The sequence below is a fragment of the Phoca vitulina genome, unplaced genomic scaffold (genome assembly GCF_004348235.1).
Source record: "Phoca vitulina isolate PV1807 unplaced genomic scaffold, GSC_HSeal_1.0 scaffold2, whole genome shotgun sequence".
NCBI classification, from domain to species: domain Eukaryota; kingdom Metazoa; phylum Chordata; class Mammalia; order Carnivora; family Phocidae; genus Phoca; species Phoca vitulina.
Window position 1 is genome coordinate 69,196,723 of NW_022589705.1, and position 18,012 is coordinate 69,214,734.

Sequence of the window (18,012 nt, forward strand, 5' to 3'; positions counted from 1 at the left end):
CTCAACTTTTGGCTATTGTGAATAATGCTGCTATGAACATGAATGGACAGACATCTCTTTGAGACTCTGATTTCAATTTTTTGGAGTTTATACCCAGAAGTAGAATTTTTAGATCATATGGTAATTCAATTTTTAATTTTTTTAAAGGAAGCACCATACTGTTTTATAGAAGCTATACCATTTTGCATTCCCATCAGCAGTGCACAGTGGTTGCAGTTTTTCCACATCTTCACCAACACTTGTTATTTTCTGTTTGTTTTTTTTTTTTTAAATAATAGCCATCCCAGTGTGTGTGAGGTGATGTCTCATGGTTTTTTATTTTCCTTAATGATTAGTGATATTGAGCATCTTTTCATGTGCTTGTTGGCCATTGGTATGTTTTCTTTGGAGAAATGTCCATTCAAGTCCTTTGCTCATTTTTTAATCTGGTTGTTTGGTTTTTGTTTTTGAGTTGTAGGAGTTCTTTAAATATTCTGGATATTAACCTCTTCTCACATACACGATTTGCAAATATTTTCTCCCATTCTGTAGGTTGTCTTTTACTCTGTTGATTATGTTCTGTGGTGCACAAAAGTTTTAAATTTTGATTAAGTCCAATTTATCTATTTTTACTTTGATTGTCTATGCTTTTAGTGGCATATCCAAGAAATCATTGCTAAATCCAATATCATGAAGCTTTCCCTCCATGTTTCCTTCTAAGAGTTTTAGAGTTTTAGCTCTTATGTTTAGGTCTTTGATCCATTTTGAGTTAATTTTGGCCATTTTTAATTGGCTTGTCTGCCTTTTTACATTCATTTTTAGGACTTTTCTATATTATGGGTGAGTCCTTTGTTGAATGTGTTTCACAAATATCTTCTCTCAGTCTGTGGTTTGTATTTGTATTCTATTGTTGGTATCTTCTGGTGAATTGAAGTTGTGTGTTTGGCTTGAAGATTTTGCCAATCTTTAGAAAGTTTTCTTCAGAAGTTTTTCATTTTAATGAAGCCCAATTTATCAGTCCTACCCTTTATGATGATGTGCTTATGCATTTTGTAAACTATAAGAAATCTTTGCTAGCCCCAAGTTCATGAAAATATGTTCTTATGTTTTCTTCTATAAGCTTTATTATTTAATCTTTTGTATCCAGGCTAATCATCCTTTTCACATGAATTTATGTATGTGGTAGGGGTAGGGCCCAAGGTTCTTTTTTTTCCCACATGGATATTCAATTGCTTCAGCACCATTTATTGAAAAGACTATCATTTCCCTCACCGAATACAATAGCACCTTAGTTACAAATCAGGTAATTGTATATGAGGCAGTCTGTTTCATTACTCTGTTGTTTCCATTGATTTTTTTTTTTTTTTTTGGTCTCTCTTGTGTTGGTACCACACTGTCTTGATTACTGTAGCTTTATAGTAAGGTCTATAATTTATGTCTGTTTTCATATTACTGACCTGGCATTGAGAAGGCCCATGTAATGTTTGCACACTAGGTGAACAAATGAACAAATGAGGTGTCAAGTAGTCATTATAAGTGCTATATCATTACTTGTACACTCATATTCATCCTGCCATGTGGACAAGAATGGTGAAGACCACAGGTAACCCCTACTTTTGTCATTGTCCAACTTTGGAATACACTATATATGTCACCCAGTCTCCCTGGTCATTTTTCTTTATGTGGTTTATTCTGTAATGTGTATGTGTGTGTGTGTTATAGTGTATTCTATATATTGCCCTTCATAGTAGACCAAAGAACCTTAACTACCCAGGAGGTTTATAGATAGGTGTGCCTTTTATACCACAGTCATTTGTGTAGAAACAAAAGGCCATCAAAGGGACAGCTAGAGACCTGCTAGAAACTAATGAGAGAACAGGCCATGGCAGCAAATGTGGAGCATGGGTCTTTCTTAGGCAGTGTTGATGAAAGACTGGAAGAATGCAAATGGCTGACAAGTCTGCCCAATCTGGCCCAACTCTCACTTCAGGTTTTGTTCTTCCCTAAGCCCTTTGACCTACAACTACTTCCTGGACCATTTAGATAAGCAGGTCGAGTTAAATTCAGAAGCTCACCAGTTCTCATGGGTATTCAGAAGCCTCTTTTAATCTTTACCAAACAAGGTGGATATACATAAATGATGAGATAGGTAGGTGGATAACTAGATTTATAACAATAGAGAACTTAGTAGATTAATTAACCACAAGCATCTGGGGTTCACTGGGCCCTTGCTGAGACCAGACTACAGTCCCTGACAGCAGTTCATTTTCAATCTCAATGGGAACAAGACTTAAACATTACACTTTTTTAGGTGGAAGGGGGAAACAAACTCTTAACAAGGCCAGGCCACCTGCTAGAAATAGGGTTTAGTTACCCAAGTGTTAGGACTGTGACTCCAATCTGAGTTCTGTCTGCCAGGATTCTACTGCCTTTTTTTTTTTTTTTTTTTTTTAAGATTTTATTTATTTATTTGAGACAGAAAGAGAGCACAAGTGGGGAGAAGGATGAGAGGGAGAGGGAGAAACAGGCTCCCCACTGAGCAGGGAGCCCAATGCAGGGCTAGATCCCAGGACCCTGGGATCATGACCTGAGCTGAAGGCAGACACTTAACTGACTGAGCCCCCCCAGGCGCCCCAGGATTTTGCTGCCTTAAAGGTCTCTACTGCAGAGGTCACTTGATGGCCCAGGTTCAGGTTCTGGCTGTGCCATTACCAGCTTCGTGATTCTGTGGCCCCGCTTCCTCATCTGTAACATGAGGATAATAATAGCACCAGCCTAATAGAGCCGTTGTATAGAACACTAGGAACAGCCCCGACACATGTTAAGAGTTCAGTTGTCCATCTAGACACAGGACATGGGTTAGGACTTTCTTTCCCTGAGTTGTCACAACTACATGTACTCAGGACTAAGTCTGGGCTTCCACGGGTCTGACAGAGTGGAGTTCTGTCTGCATTATTTCTTGGTCTTGACTGTGAAGCATGTTCCTGCTTTCCTCAGGGATGTTGCTAGAGACCTTGTCTGCCCTGAGATGTCAATTCCACCTTGGTCCCTGGGCTCTCTGACAGGAGGACAAACACCAGCCTCATGTAACTCGCCCAGGATTGCCTAGGTTCCTCTTTGTTTTGAAGAGGCTTTGCTTTTTGACCAGTGTGCAGAAATTCCAAGCCCTGTCTGGGTCTTGGGGTTAGGAAGGAGGAGAAAGAAAACTAGAAATGCAGAGACCACAGTCATCCAAGGGAAATGATTTGGGAACCTCCCAGACAGTGAATAATCTACTACTCACTGCGGTTAGGGAAACATTTATCAAGAAACTCAGCCCTGAGTTTAACGGGGTCATGAGGAGTGATTTACACGTGGGGGGGAGAATTTGATGTGAGCAGAGGTGGCTATAATTAACCAGGAAGACTTCCTGGAGGTTCTGGGGTACTGAGAAGGAAGAGGAAATCCATCTGGGCCCTTGTGATCAAGGTCAGCACTCTTGGGGGTTTTTGCTAAGTGGCAGCCTGCTCTCAGGGTTCAAATCCTACCTCTGCCCTCTCTTGTATCATCTGAAGCAATTGGTGTCACTTTGCTGACTCTTGGTCCTCTTATCTGCAAAAGGGGGAACTGTGTGAGGATCAATATGTTAATCTTTAGTATAGTTTGGGGACATGGTGGATGCTCCTTTAAGTATTTTGAAAACATTTTCAATATTTTACTCAGTGCTGGGTCCAGTGCCAGGAACTAGAAATAGGAAGATAAATAAAGCCCAGTTTCTTTCCAGTCCAGGGAGACAGGGGTTTGCTGGGAAGATGCTGATGAACTCGTTAAGCCACAGACCCGACATCTTAGGCTTCTTAAGGAAGCACCCCTATTTGACATATTGGATTAGTGGAAAACTTCATCCCAACATAGGTAATCCATCAGACCCTGGTAGTGCCTATTTTCCATGAGTGATTCCAGGCCAGAACCTGTGTGGGTCTGGTTGCCCTGAAAGCTTTATCCAGCCAGCAGTCTGCCTCTCTGGCAGACCCCATGGGACAGACTGTGCCTTCCACCTGCTTTCTAAGGGCCAATACTAACCCCAGCTCAGTTAGATGTGTGGCACAACTGAGCCTTCACAGTTTGGGGTGTTTTTGGTTTTGTTTTGCTTTGTTATTCTAGGGCCTAGGAGGGAATGTGTGGAAGCTCCTGCCTGTGCCCTGAACTCACCCTAGCACAGAGTGGGATCCTTGCCCAGACACTCTGGGCTCAGGAGCCCCAAAGCCTTGGCTTGGGTAGAGGCCACAAACTCAACATTCCCAGTGGCCACATTCCAGCCTCCGGTGCTCTGCATATGTTGTACCTCCCGCCTAGACTAAGAATCCCTTCCTTCCAAATCCAACCATCAATATTTTCCCCATCTTCCAAGGCCCAGCTCAAACACAGCTTTTGCATGCATTCCCTAACTCCTCTGTGGGATTAGTGTTCAGATTCCTTTCTCTGCTTGTTCCCTTGGCAACAGCAGTATGTAAACACAGAGAGGTCAAGAACATGCCAACATACCAGTTAGGGGGCGATGCACAGTGAAAGTGCAGGATGGAGAGAGGAGGCTGGGAAGGCTAGATGGGGCCTGTTGTGGGAGCTGAAATGCCATTGGTTGAATCTCCCTGCAGTGGGGAGCTATTGAGTGTTCTTGACAGAGGGAGAGGCTGGGGGAGGCTGACAATTGAAGAGCTTTCTCTTTCCACAGTGAATGGTGGGGTGGGGTGGGGAATGTTGGGAACCTAGAGGCAAGGAGAGGAGTTTCATCAGTTTTCCCAAATACCAGGCTATAGAAAAGAAACGTATATGTTAGATTTATATGGAGAAATTTGTAAAAATAGGGATTCTGGGGCCTTTTCCCCAGAGATTCTTTTTGGAGGATCTGGAATGGGGCTAGAACCTGTGCTTTCAGAAAATGTCCCAGGGCATTTCAGGAGACTGGGGGTGGACTCTTCAATAATGATATTAGGAAAACTGGATATCTATATGGGAAAAAATTAAGCTTTATCCTTACTTCATTCCTTACACAAAAAATAAATGTTAAATGGAGCCAAGATCCAATGGAAAGGAAAGAAGCAGGAGAGGGAAGGATGGAGGGAGGGAAGAATGGAGGAACAAAGGGGTGGAGGAGCAGAGGGAGGGAGGAAAAAAATTAATCCATAAAGGAACTAGAAGAAATTGGGTGACATTCTAGAAAATAATCTTGGACATGAAATCTAAAAGTCCAAAAGGGAAAGATTGATGCATTTGACCACATAAAAACAAGACTTTTTTGTTCAGAAAAAGTAAAGACTACTGATAAATAGAAATATTTGCAGTTCATATAAAAAGGATTAATATGCCCAATATTGGGGCACCTGAGTGGCTCAGTTGGTTAAGCGGCTGCCTTCGGCTCAGATCATGATCCCAGAGTCCTGGGATCGAGTCCCATGTCAGGCTCCCCGCTCAGCGAGGAACCTGCTTCTCCCTGTGTCTCCTGGCTTGTGCTTTCACTTTCTCTCTGTCAAATAAATAAATAAATAAAATATTTTTTAATATGCCCAATATCAAAAGAGTCTATGTAAAACAATAAGAAAAATATAATTTATTAGAAACAAAAAGGATATGAAAAATAACTCCCTGAATTAAATAATGGGCTAATAAGTTTGTGCAGAGTTCTAAGCCTCACTAGAGATCAAGAAACACTGGTTTAAGAAAAATAAGATATCACTGTGGTAGGCAGAATAATGATCCCCAAAGATGTCACACGTCTTAATCCCTGGAACCTGTGAATATGTTGCCTCTTGTGGCAAAATGAATTTTGCATATATGATTAAGAATCTGGAGGTAGGAGGCGATTCTGGATTATTCAGGTGGGCCCAATGTCATTACAAGAGTCCTTCCAAGCGAGAAAGGGAGGCAGGACAGTCAGGGTTTGTGATTCAATGTGAGAAGGGTGTGGCTGGCCATCGCAGGCTGGTTTTGAAGACCGAAGGGGCCATGTGCCAAGGTACCAGGCAGTCTCTAGACGTGGGAAAAGATAAGAAAATAGATTCTGCCCTAGAGTCTCCAGAAAGAACCCTACCTTGATTTTAGCCCTCGTGAGACGCCTTTTGGGCTTCTGACCTCTAGAACTGTCCGATGATAAGTTGTGCTGTTAAGCCTCTGTCTGTGACTGTGGCAGTAACAGGAGGAAACTAATACAGCCATTTTGCCTCTTCTAGTAGTAAATATTAAAAAGATTGGTTATATTCTAGGTAGGAAGGAGTTTGGAGAAACAGTTCTCACACACAACAGGTGGGTGCGTGAATTTGTGCTTTTGGGAGAGCTATTTGTCAGGATCCATCAAAAGCTTCAAGGTACATTCCCTTTAGCCAAGTAGTTGCCCTTCTAGGAATTGATCCTGTGGTTACACTCACACGAGTACACAGAGGATACCCTAAGGCTTTTTGGGTTTCCAGCCCCAGCACCCTACCCTCTTCCCTGTTGGGCTGTCCTGACAGTTAGACCTATGAAGCTTCCAGAAGTAGAAGCTGAGTGGTCTGATATATGGCTCGTGAAGCTGTTTCTCCTTGCGGTTCTAAGCTGGTTTCTAAGCCAGAGTTCTCTGAGGGCTGTGGCCTGGGTGTCAGACAACATGGACCCCAGGGCCCTTCTGCCACCATCAGCAGATGATATCCATCCTCCCTCTGGCCTGAGGCTCAGGCCCCCATTGGCCTGGCTCCCAGACTCTGTCAGGGAAACCCTCTACCTTTGACCTCATGTCACTGGTGACTTTTACAGGCACCCTTACCAATTCTGGAGAAGCAGCTTTTTCCTCTGTTACTTCAAGTTTACATTAACATTTTACACATACCCTCAGAAGCAGAGAAGGTAGGAAAAAAAAACCATTTTCTTGGTGTCACTTGGTCACAGTGATTAGAAATCATCCTTCTAAAGGAGCTAAGAAGTAAGAAAGCATCAGTGCCGGTCTGAATTGCAATCTTCTCCAAGGCTAAGAGGGCTTCTGAGTTCTCATAGGTTTGCCCCATGTCTGCACCCCCAGTTCCGACTGCCTCTTGTATTAAGAACCTCAGAGCCTGAGGATGAGTGTGGCCCTGGGCTAGTCATGGCCCACCATGACTAGTGGGCTCAGGTGCCTTCCCTGCAGAATGAAGGAGCAGGCCTTCCGGCTCACAGGCCTCACTGACCCCACAGTGTGGATGTGTCCTGGTTGTTCCTTCCTCAGGGGGTTGAGGCAGGAGGGCCCTCCCTGTCAGAGCACTGGGCCCCACTCACAGGTGGAGGCCGGAAGTGGACCCTCGGCATGTGGTGCTGGCCCAGCGAGTCACCTGATGACACAACAGTTACCTGACTGTCTTCCTCATCCACCCCACCCCTCCTACCTGGCATGTGAACTGCTCTAAACCACAGCCCTTGGGTGCTTCCCTACCTGCCCCTGGAGAGCCTGTGGCTGGGTGAAGGGAAAACCATAGGACTCGACCATGTAGGGTCCTCCTTGGCCAACTGACCCCCACTCAGATTCAGTCATGCCGCAGGGTCCCATCCATCCACTGGAAGAAGCAAAGCTTACCACTAGCTCCTATTTTGGGGGTGCTTTGAGATCCTTGCACGAAAGGGTCAATAGAAATAGTAAGTATTGTAAATCCTTTACTATCCATACACAGCACCTGGGGGCCTCCACCAGGAGTTCCAGAGAATAGTTCTCTCTCCGCAAAGCACATGACCTCTGGCTTGTCCTACCTTAGCTTAGATAAGCTGGGCCTGGGGTAATGCCACCATCATGATCTCCTCAGCCTTAGCTGTGCCCCCCCCCCCATTTCTCCTGTCCAGCAGCCGCAGCAAGTTTAGAATATAAGTTGAAAGGCCTCCTTGGCTGTTAAGCTTCTAGACACCTGCAGATGCTCTCCAGGGATATAGCCACCGCAGTGCCCCCTGGGGCAAGCCAGTGCTTTCATGACACATGGAGCCGTGCACTGGTGCTCACTGAGCCACAGAAGTCATAGAGGACATTTATTCACTGAGGCAGGGGACGAGCCCTGGCCAGGGGTCAGGAGGCACAAGGTGGTCTGACCCTGCTGCCATCCCTGTGCAAGTTTTAGGGAAAATCACATCATCCCTCTAGCCTCAGCCTCCTCATCTGTCGAGTGAGGGGATTAGACTAGACACCCAATCTCTAAGACTCCATTAGGAGGCCCTGGTGTAATTTTAGTCCCCAGAGCAGAGATGAAAAATTTGTACCAGACACCCAGAGACAGCACTTGGGCCTGCTTGGGGTCACAAGGTAAATATGGATTATAAGGAGACCGTTCATTCCAGCTTGCCTGGGACAACCCTGATTTCGTCCTGTTGCTCCCCCATAATTATTAGTCATGCCTCTTTCACTCTCAAACGTGCCCCAGTTTGGATGATGCTATCTTATGTGGTCACCCTACTGACAGTAATATGAGAAATGAGATTCCTCGGCCTTCCGCACACTCAGCCTGCTTTGTGAGGCTGCCTTCTCTGCCTGAGTTAGAGGAAGCCTTTGACTTGCTCAAAGAATAGCTTTTGCTGAGTTGTAACCTTCTGTTGACAGAAGTCAGTCACTGCCTTTGCTGGAGAGCTGTCATTTGAAGATGTAGGTGACTTCGTGCACCATTCACTGCCCCTGTCTGAAGTACCACATGAAAAAGTTCTTTGCAAGCAAGACTTTGCTTCCTGCAAAGAACTTAGATATGTCTTCCTCTCTGGCTGTAAGGGCCTGGTGATGGACCCCATGTCCCTCTCCTTTTTGGTTGCCAGGAAAAGCTGGAGGAACCTGCCAGAATGATCCTCCCAGCTGTTGTTTGGCAGAGTAGCCATGGCTATTGTTAGACTGTGAATTTGCACCAGGCTGGGGCGGTGGGTTTTAGCTTTTCCGTGAAACATGGGCTTGGGTTAGCAAGGGCGATAAAACCATGAATGGTGCCCCTCATGGATACCTTCAGAGCCCAGGGCCAGAGAAGGAATAATACTAACCTGAGAATAATCTATCCCTTGGAAAGCCCATCCCTCAATAACGCCCCAGCACCTCCTCCTACACCAGCCGTAGGACCAGCCCACATTTGTCCAGCGGCATCCATATCCATTATCATGTTGATCTCCATTGCAGCCCCAAGGCACAATTGAGGCAGGACTTAATGTTATCCCATTGTATAGATTGGGCAGTGGAGGCTTTGGGAGCTCAACCTGCCTCAGAGTGGAAGCGAGACCTCCCATCCCCAATTGCCCTGTAGTTCCCAGAGGCCTGCCCCCCCCCCCACTTCCTGCTCCTACCACCCCACATAGCCACAGTCCTCAGAACCACAGGTGGCATTCGGGTCACCCAACACCACTGTGAATGCGGGTGAGGGAGGTTCGAGCCATGCTCAGGTGCATGGAGGCGGGGGCTGTGACCTCTGGTCAAGTGTCTCCCGTTAATCTTCTAGGGATATCACCGTGTCTCACAGAGCCCGAGCTGCACGGGTCATGGACACGTTGCAGTAACTCTCTCTTCTCTTGTGTGTATGTGTGTATTCTGTGTGTGTGCTTTCATCACTAGAAGAGCGTGACTTCCCCTCTGTGGCCGCCGATCTCCAACACGGGACCCCAGGGGAGAAGGGGCCGGACGGAGCTGCCCGAGGCAGCCAGCGTGGCTTCCCCAGCGCCGGGACCAGGGATGAGTGGGCCGTGCCTGCAGATGTCTCTAGCCTCTGACCGTTCGCATAGCACACAGGGGACTTGTGGGTGGCCACTCGCCACTGCCAACTGAAACAGTATGATGGCGACATTGACATCCTTCATGACGTTTCTACGACAGACATTCAGGCAGAAAGTGCCGACGCGTTTTCTGTCTTCAAAGTAGAGGGCCATGCCTCACCCATGTGAATAGTTTGGGCCCTGATGACCTGCTCTGAGTCCACTCGCAGCCAGTGACACTTGCAAAAAAAACTCCCAAAGCCCATCTTGGGTTTGGCTTCCGCAGCTCTTGACCAATGTGGCCAAAGCCAGACACCTCCTTGGGACACTTGGATTATTCATAAATGCAGCCTGCCCCAACCCTCCCTGAATAGCATCTGAAGTCTCTGTGGGGGTCATGGATCCTGAACAAAGTGTCAAGGGCACCAAGAAGGCTGAGGGAAGTCCCCGGAAGCGGCTGACCAAAGGAGAGGCCGTGCAGGCCAGTGTTTCGTCCAGCGCCCCATACGCAGGCAGCAGCACGGCTGCCCCCCAAGAGGGCCCCCTCCAAGAGCTCCTAGCCCCGCAGCCCTTCCCGGGCCCCCCGTCGGTTCTTAGGGAGGGCTCTCAGGAGAAAACAGGCCAGCAGCAGAAGCCCCCCAAGAGGTCCTCCATTGACACCTCCATCCCCATCTCGCAGCTTCCGCAGCACCCTCTGACACCAGCATTCATGTCGCCTGGCAAACCGGAGCATCTCCTGGAGGGGTCCACGTGGCAGCTGGTCGACCCCATGAGACCTGGACCCTCAAGCTCCTTCGTGACCCCTGGGCTCCATCCGCCGAGCCAGCTCCTCTCTTCGCACGCTTCCATCATCCCCCCTGAGGACCTGCCGGGCCTCCCCAAAGTCTTTGTGCCCCGTCCCTCGCAGGTGTCCTTGAAGCCCCCAGAAGAGGCACACAAGAAGGAGAGGAAACCACAGAAGCCAGGCAAGTACATATGTCAGTACTGCAGCCGGCCCTGCGCCAAGCCCAGCGTGCTCCAGAAACATATCCGCTCGCACACCGGCGAGAGACCCTACCCCTGCGGCCCCTGCGGCTTCTCGTTCAAGACCAAGAGTAACCTGTACAAGCACAGGAAGTCCCATGCCCACCGCATCAAAGCCGGCCTGGCCTCAGGAGTGGGCAGCGAGATGTACCCCCCGGGGCTGGAGATGGAGAGGATCCCGGGGGAGGAGTTCGAGGAGCCCACCGAGGGGGAAAGCACGGATTCGGAAGAGGAAACAGGCAGCGCGTCCGCCCACCCCGCGGAGCTCTCCCCCAGGCCCAAGCACCCCCTCCTGTCCAGCGGTTTGTACAGCTCCGGGAGCCAGGGCTCCAGCCACGAGCGCTGTTCCTTGTCCCAGTCCAGCTCGGCCCCATCGCTCGAGGACCCCGCTCCGTTCACGGAGCCCTCGTCGGAACACCCCCTGAGCCAGAAACCCGAAGACACCCACACGATAAAGCAGAAGCTGGCCCTCCGCTTGAGTGAGAGGAAGAAGGTGATGGACGAGCAGGCGTTTCTGAGCCCGGGCAGCAAAGGGAGTACAGAATCGGGGTATTTCTCCCGCTCTGAGAGCGCTGAGCAGCAGGTCAGCCCCCCCAACACCAACGCCAGGTCCTATGCCGAGATCATCTTGGGCAAGTGCGGGCGGATCGGGCAGCGGACCACCATGCTGACGGCCACCTCCACCCAGCCCCTCCTGCCCCTGTCCACCGAAGACAAGCCCAGCCTGGTGCCTTTGTCTGTGCCCCGGACGCAGGTCATCGAGCACATCACCAAGCTCATCACCATCAACGAGGCCGTGGTGGACACCAGCGAGATCGACAGCGTGAAGCCGAGGAGGAGCTCGCTGTCCAGGCGCAGCAGCATGGAGTCACCCAAATCTAGCCTCTACCGGGAGCCCCTGTCGGCCCACGGCGAGAAGACCACCAAGCCCGAGCAATCACTGCTGAGCCTCCAGCACCCGCCCAGCACCACCCCCCCTGTGCCTCTGCTGAGAAGCCACTCAATGCCTTCTGCCACCGGCGCCCTCAGTACCCCCCATCACACCTTCCGAGGGAGCTACTCCTTCGACGACCACATCACCGACTCGGAAGCCCTGAGCCGCAGCAGTCACGTGTTTACCTCCCACCCCCGGATGCTCAAGCGCCAGCCGGCCATCGAACTACCTTTGGGAGGGGAGTACAGTTCGGAGGAGGCGGGGCCCAGTAGCAAAGACCCAGCCTCCAAGCCCGCAGACGAGCCGGAAGCCAAGGAAAGCGAACTCACCAAAAAGACCAAGAAGGGTTTGAAAACGAAAGGGGTGATCTATGAATGTAACATATGTGGTGCTCGGTACAAGAAAAGGGACAACTACGAAGCCCACAGAAAGTACTACTGCTCGGAGCTTCAGATCTCGAAGCCCATCTCTGCAGGTGCTCACGCATCCCCGGAAGCGGAAAAGAGTCAGGCTGAGCACGAGCCCTGGTCCCAGATGATGCATTACAAACTGGGGACCACCTTGGAGCTCACTCCGCTGAGGAAGAGGAGGAAAGAGAAGAGCCTTGGGGATGAGGAGGAGCCACCTGCCTTTGAGTCGACGAAAAGTCAGTTTGGTAGCCCTGGACCATCTGATGCTGCTCGGAACATTCCCCTGGAGTCCACCAAGTCACCAGCAGAGCCGAGTAAGTCAGTGCCCTCCCTGGAGGGACCCACGGGCTTCCAGCCAAGGACTCCCAAGCCAGGGTCTGGCCTAGAGTCAGGGAAGGAGAGGAGAACCATATCCAAAGAAATTTCTGTCATCCAGCACACCAGCTCCTTCGAGAAGTCCGACTCTCTGGAGCAGCCCAGTGGCTTGGAAGGGGAAGACAAGCCCCCAGCCCCGTTCTCCTCCCCTCCACCCACCCCTCACGGACGCTCGGCCCACTCCCTGCAGCCCAGGCTGGTCCGCCAGCCCAACATTCAGGTCCCTGAGATCCTGGTGACCGAGGAGCCCGACCGGCCAGACACGGAGCCCGAGCCGCCCCCTAAGGAACCCGAGAAGACAGAGGAATTCCAGTGGCCCCAGCGCAGCCAGACGCTTGCCCAGCTCCCAGCCGAGAAGCTGCCGCCCAAGAAGAAGAGGCTGCGCCTGGCAGAGATGGCCCAGTCATCGGGGGAGTCCAGCTTTGAGTCCTCCGCACCCCTGTCTCGCAGTCCCAGCCAGGAGAGCAGTGTCTCCCTGAGCGGGTCCAGCCGCTCCGCCTCCTTCGAGAGGGATGACCACGGAAAAGCCGAGGCCCCTGGGCTCTCATCTGACACACGCCCCAAACCCTTGGGCACCCACATGCTGACTGTCCCCAGCCACCACCCGCACGCCCGAGAGATGCGGAGGTCAGCCTCGGAGCAAAGCCCCAACATTTCCCATTCGGCCCACATGACCGAGACACGCAGCAAATCATTCGACTATGGCAGCTTGTCCTTGACAGGCCCTTCTGTGCCGGCCCCGGCGGCCCCCGTGGCCCCCGCAGCCCCGGCGGCCCCGCCAGAGAGAAGGAAATGCTTTTTGGTAAGACAGGCCTCTCTGAGCAGGCCTCCAGACACCGAGCCGGAGGTCTCCCCCAAGGGAAGACAGGAGAGTGAGGAACCAAAGCCCTCATGCAGTAAGCCTTCCACCAAAAGCTCCTTGCCCCAGATTTCCCCAGCGGCCACCTCACACAGTGGGCCCCCAGGAGGCAAGGGCCAGGTGCAGGACAGACCCCCGCTGGGGTCCACTCCACCCTACACAGAAGCCCTGCAGGTGTTTCACCACCCCATCGCCCAGCTCCCCCTGCATGAGAAGCCGTACCTGCCCCCGCCTGTCTCCCTTTTCTCCTTCCAGCACCTCTTGCAGCATGAGCCACGACAGTCCTCGGAATTCTTCTCCACCCAGGCCATGTCCAGCCTCCTCTCCGCACCATACTCCATGCCCCCTCTTCCTCCCTCCTTATTTCAGGCCCCGCCGCTTCCTCTTCAACCTACGGTTCTGCACCCGGGCCAGCTCCCCCTCCCCCAGCTCCTGCCTCACCCAGCCAGCATCCCCTTCCGGCAGCCCCCTTCGTTTCTCCCCGTGCCCTACCCGTCCTCGTCGGCACTCTCTTCTGGATTTTTCCTGCCTCTACAATCTCAGTTCTCGCTTCCGCTCCCTGGGGATGTGGAAAGCCATCTGCCCCAGATCAAAACCAGCCTGGCCCCACTGGCAACAGGAAGCACTGGCCTCTCCCCCACCTCGGAGTACGGCAGTGATGTCCAGCTGCCCCCCGGGGCCCCCCCAGCCAGCTGCTCAGCACCCACATCAGCCCCTCCGCCGAGCCTACCTGCCTGTCCAGACACCATGGTGTCCCTTGTTGTGCCCGTCCGCATTCAGACCAACATGCCGTCCTACGGGAGTGCCATGTACACCACCCTCTCCCAGCTCCTGGTCACCCAGTCCCAAGGCAGCTCAGCAACTGTGACTCTTCCCAAGTGCGAGGAGCCCCCGTGCAAAGGGACGACTGTGTGTGGGACAGGTGTGTACGAGGCCGGGCCTGGCTCGGCTGGCGGAAGTGAAGGGCAGAGCAGAAGCTTCCCGACTCCGTACTTGAGGGTCCCTGTGACATTCCCAGAAAGAAAAGGCACTTCCCTGTCATCAGAGAGTGTCTTGGGCCTGGAGGGGAGTTCTTCAGCAGTCGGGGGGAGCAAACGCGTCCTTTCGCCAGCTGGCAGCCTGGAACTTACCATGGAAACCCAGCAGCAGAAAAGGGTGAAGGAAGAGGAGGCTTCCAAGGCAGATGAAACACTCGAGCTGGTAAAACCGTGCAGTGTGGTGCTGACCAGCACAGAGGACGGCAAGAGGCCAGAGAAATCCCACTTAGGCAGCCAGGGCCAGGGCAGGAGGGAGCTCGAAACAGTGTCTAGCCTCTCCTCAGATCCATCTGACCCAAAGGAAATGACTCCCCTTCCTCACGCCTCACTGCCCCACGCGACGGCCCCAGGCTCAGAGGTGTTGAAGGAATACGCCCAGCCGTCCGGGAAGCCTCACCGAAGAGGGCTGCCCCCACTGAGTGTGAAGAAAGAAGACTCCAAGGAACAGCCTGACCTCCCTCCACTGGCACCTTCCAGCTCGCTGCCTCTGTCAGAAACGTCCCCCAGGCCAGCCAAGTCACAAGAAGGTACGGACTCAAAGAAGGTACTGCAGTTCCCCAGCCTCCACACGACCACTAATGTCAGTTGGTGCTATTTAAACTACATTAAGCCAAATCACATCCAGCATGCAGATAGGCGGTCCTCTGTTTACGCTGGTTGGTGCATAAGTTTGTACAACCCCAACCTTCCAGGGGTTTCCACTAAAGCTGCTTTGTCCCTCCTGAGGTCTAAGCAGAAGGTGAGCAAAGAAACATACACCATGGCCACAGCTCCGCATCCTGAGACAGGAAGGCTTGTGCCATCCAGCTCCCGCAAGCCCCGCATGACAGAGGTAAGTCAGCCTTGCTTTTCTTCTCCCCTCTGAGTTTTAAAGCCCCTGCAGAGCTTTTAAGGCCACAGTCCCCTCAAGTTCTATTTGCATCACTAGGGCCGGATGTGTGGGCAGATGTCCCTCCCCTGTCAGCTGTGAGTGGCCACCTTATAAGAAAACGTATTTATTGGGTTTCTTTGTCAGCGTGTCCCTCACATCACCAGACTAGATACGTTTCAATAAAATGAGCTTTAAAGTCATCCTGCTTTCCCATTAGCTGCTATTGTAAAATCAAAGACACAGTCTGAGACAGGGGGGATGAAATTCTCCAAAAGACTGAGTTGGAAAACTTGGCTGATGGAAAGGCCTGCAGGAATTTCAAAACTTTATGCTACTCCACATATTCCTCCCTGGTCCTGTTAGCCTTTTCCTGCTTTTCTTATTCTCCACACCTGCTATTTCCATTCTCTGGTACCACTCAAAATCTCCCCACTCCCCGAGTTTCTAGAATTTGACACAAACAACTCCTGAAATACCCCTGCTTTCTCTCCATGAGCAGGATGTAGCCAACAGAGCTTGGCCGCAGGGTTCCTCGTCACCACTAGGGGGCAAGATCACTCACAGCCTGACCCATCTGTGTTGTGCGGTAGCTGCAGGCCCTGACTAAGGTCACGTGTACTCCTCCAGTGCCTCTGACCCGAGGCTGCTCCAGGAGCCAGAGAGCGAACTGACCCCTGCAAGTTCAGGGAGTTTGAAATTTGATAACTCCCCCTTTGCCTCAGATACACGACACCCCCATACCCTGATAAGGCCAGCCTAAGCATCCAGGCTGTGCGAAGGTATGCCGACTTGGTGTTTGTGGAATAACAGTTGGTCTTGTAGATTGAGTCGCCTCGGTGTGCCAGGCACTGTGCCGAATCCAGTCGGTGCTTCTCTCTACCTGTGAGGCAGCAGGACCATCTCCCATCTCTAGATGAGGGACCCAAGGGTCAGAGGGTGAGAGATGTCAAGGTCACGTGGCAGGTATTTGGCACACCCAGAATTTGAACTTAGACCTCTCTGACTCTGGACAATCGATTTTTCTTTTTTCTCTCATTGGAGGAAAGAAAACCGTAAAAGTGACTGCAGATTTTAAAATGTTCATCAGTGTGTCTTCAGACCAGACACTTTGATCAAATCTGGCCTAAATCCACTAAACTAAATTCATATCACAGACACATGAACAAAACTGTGTTCGGGAACTCCTCCTGTATTCGTCTTCTCTTCTTTTATCACCCAGTGAATTCTGTGCACCGAATTTGTCCTTAGCTCAGCTGGGTATTCTTCACAGGATTGTTTCCGAGATTTATTCTCTGAATATCCTTGTCAGTCCACAGACATCCCTAGATGAGATTTCCACGTTTGCCATAAACATCATGACTGATTTCTCTCCAGCGTGTCTTCCTGGCCACAGCTACACCCAAGATTCTGTTGTAATTATATTCATACTTACAACTTCTCGTGCCCCTGCTGTGGGCCAAGTTGCATAGAACTTTACTTGCAGCCTCACAACTACCTTGAAAGTTAGGGTACTGTATCACCATTTTATGGATGAGAAGGCCAATTCACAGAGAAGTTAGGTAACCTGAATAGGGCCGCACAGTAAATGACAGAGCCCGGATTCAAAACTAGACCTCACTCCAAAGCCCTTTCCAATGATCTGGACTGCCTCTCTGTTTGAATGTGACCATACACTAAAAGTCCATGTAAGAAAAAGGAAGAGTTAATTTAGCTTAATTGAGTTTGGCCATCTTTTATTTAAAACAATGCTTTCATAAAATGAGCTGAAACCTGCAAATTTTTTCTTGGAATAAAACACTAGATTCACGGGCGTGTTTCCTGCCAGAAGTGCACCCATATGGTGCGTTCGTATAGCTGCATGACCCACTGCTTCATGCCTTTCTACAATTACACACCTCTCTCTCTGGCCTCTGCTCACCTAGTTCCAGTGATGGGGAGCTCACCACCTCTTGGTACAACCCAACCCATCTTTGGACAGTGCTTTAAGAAAGTTCTTTACTGAGCTGATGTTTGTCATCTTGTAGCTTCCATCCTTTGTTGTTGCTCTGTAAAGGCCCTTTGGGCTATCTTACCATTTTAAAGATCTTCCAAACTATCTTCATGTAGGTCTAGGCCACCCTATCAGGTTTCAGTTGGGCCACAGGTATTTTTTTCCATATCTAAGCCCTGAAGAACCCACAGCTTAGTGACAAAAGTCACTTTGCAGCCACATTCCATTCCCCAGTTTCTCCTGCTTTTTTTTTCTCTTGGGGGTCATTTTGACAACCACATATTGCAGACAGATTGAGAACAAGGACTCCAGTGCCACATTTCCCCAGTTGGAATCCCACTACCTCACTTACTAGCTTTGTGACCTTGGGCCAGTTACCTCTTCTGTCGGTGCCTTGGTTTCCTCATCTATAAACTAGAGATATTGAAAATACTCAGCTCATAGGGCTGTGGAGATAAGTGAGTTAAAATATACAAAGTGGAATAGTGCTTGGCACACCAGCACTCAGTAATCATGTTTACGATTTAAAGACAATCATATTACTGTCTTTAAAAGCCAACATGGATTCCTTGTCCCCCTCTCAGTTCTAACAGTATTTCCTGATAGGATGGCACATTGTCACCCAAACCAGCCTCCAGCTTCGCGCAGACATCACAGCTGGTTGTGAGAGAGAAGTCATCCATCGGCCTGTGGAAGGCCCCTTGGTCATTCCACGGGTGGCCCAGATGGCAGGCCGAGATAGGAGTGAAAACAGCGTGCTCTGGAAATCCATGGGCACTGCCCAAAATCTGCTGCCTTCTGCCAAAGCAGCAGTCCGTATCCTTGCTCAGTTTCCACTCCTCATCTCTCATCC

At 50.4% G+C, this 18,012-nt stretch overlaps 1 protein-coding gene across 3 annotated transcripts in view; it reads left to right on the forward strand.

The window, feature by feature from the left end:
• HIVEP3 (HIVEP zinc finger 3) overlaps nucleotides 1-18,012 on the forward strand; it is a 446,808-nt gene that overhangs the window by 377,157 nt on the left and 51,639 nt on the right. For 2 of the 3 annotated variants that reach the window (XM_032431558.1, XM_032431566.1), the window contains one exon: nucleotides 9,524-15,130. In XM_032431558.1, coding sequence (XP_032287449.1) covers nucleotides 10,058-15,130 — 5,073 coding nt within the window. In that variant the 5' untranslated portion in view covers nucleotides 9,524-10,057. The remainder of the gene's footprint in view (nucleotides 1-9,523; nucleotides 15,131-18,012) is intronic. The other variant, XM_032431577.1, reaches the window with a different exon arrangement.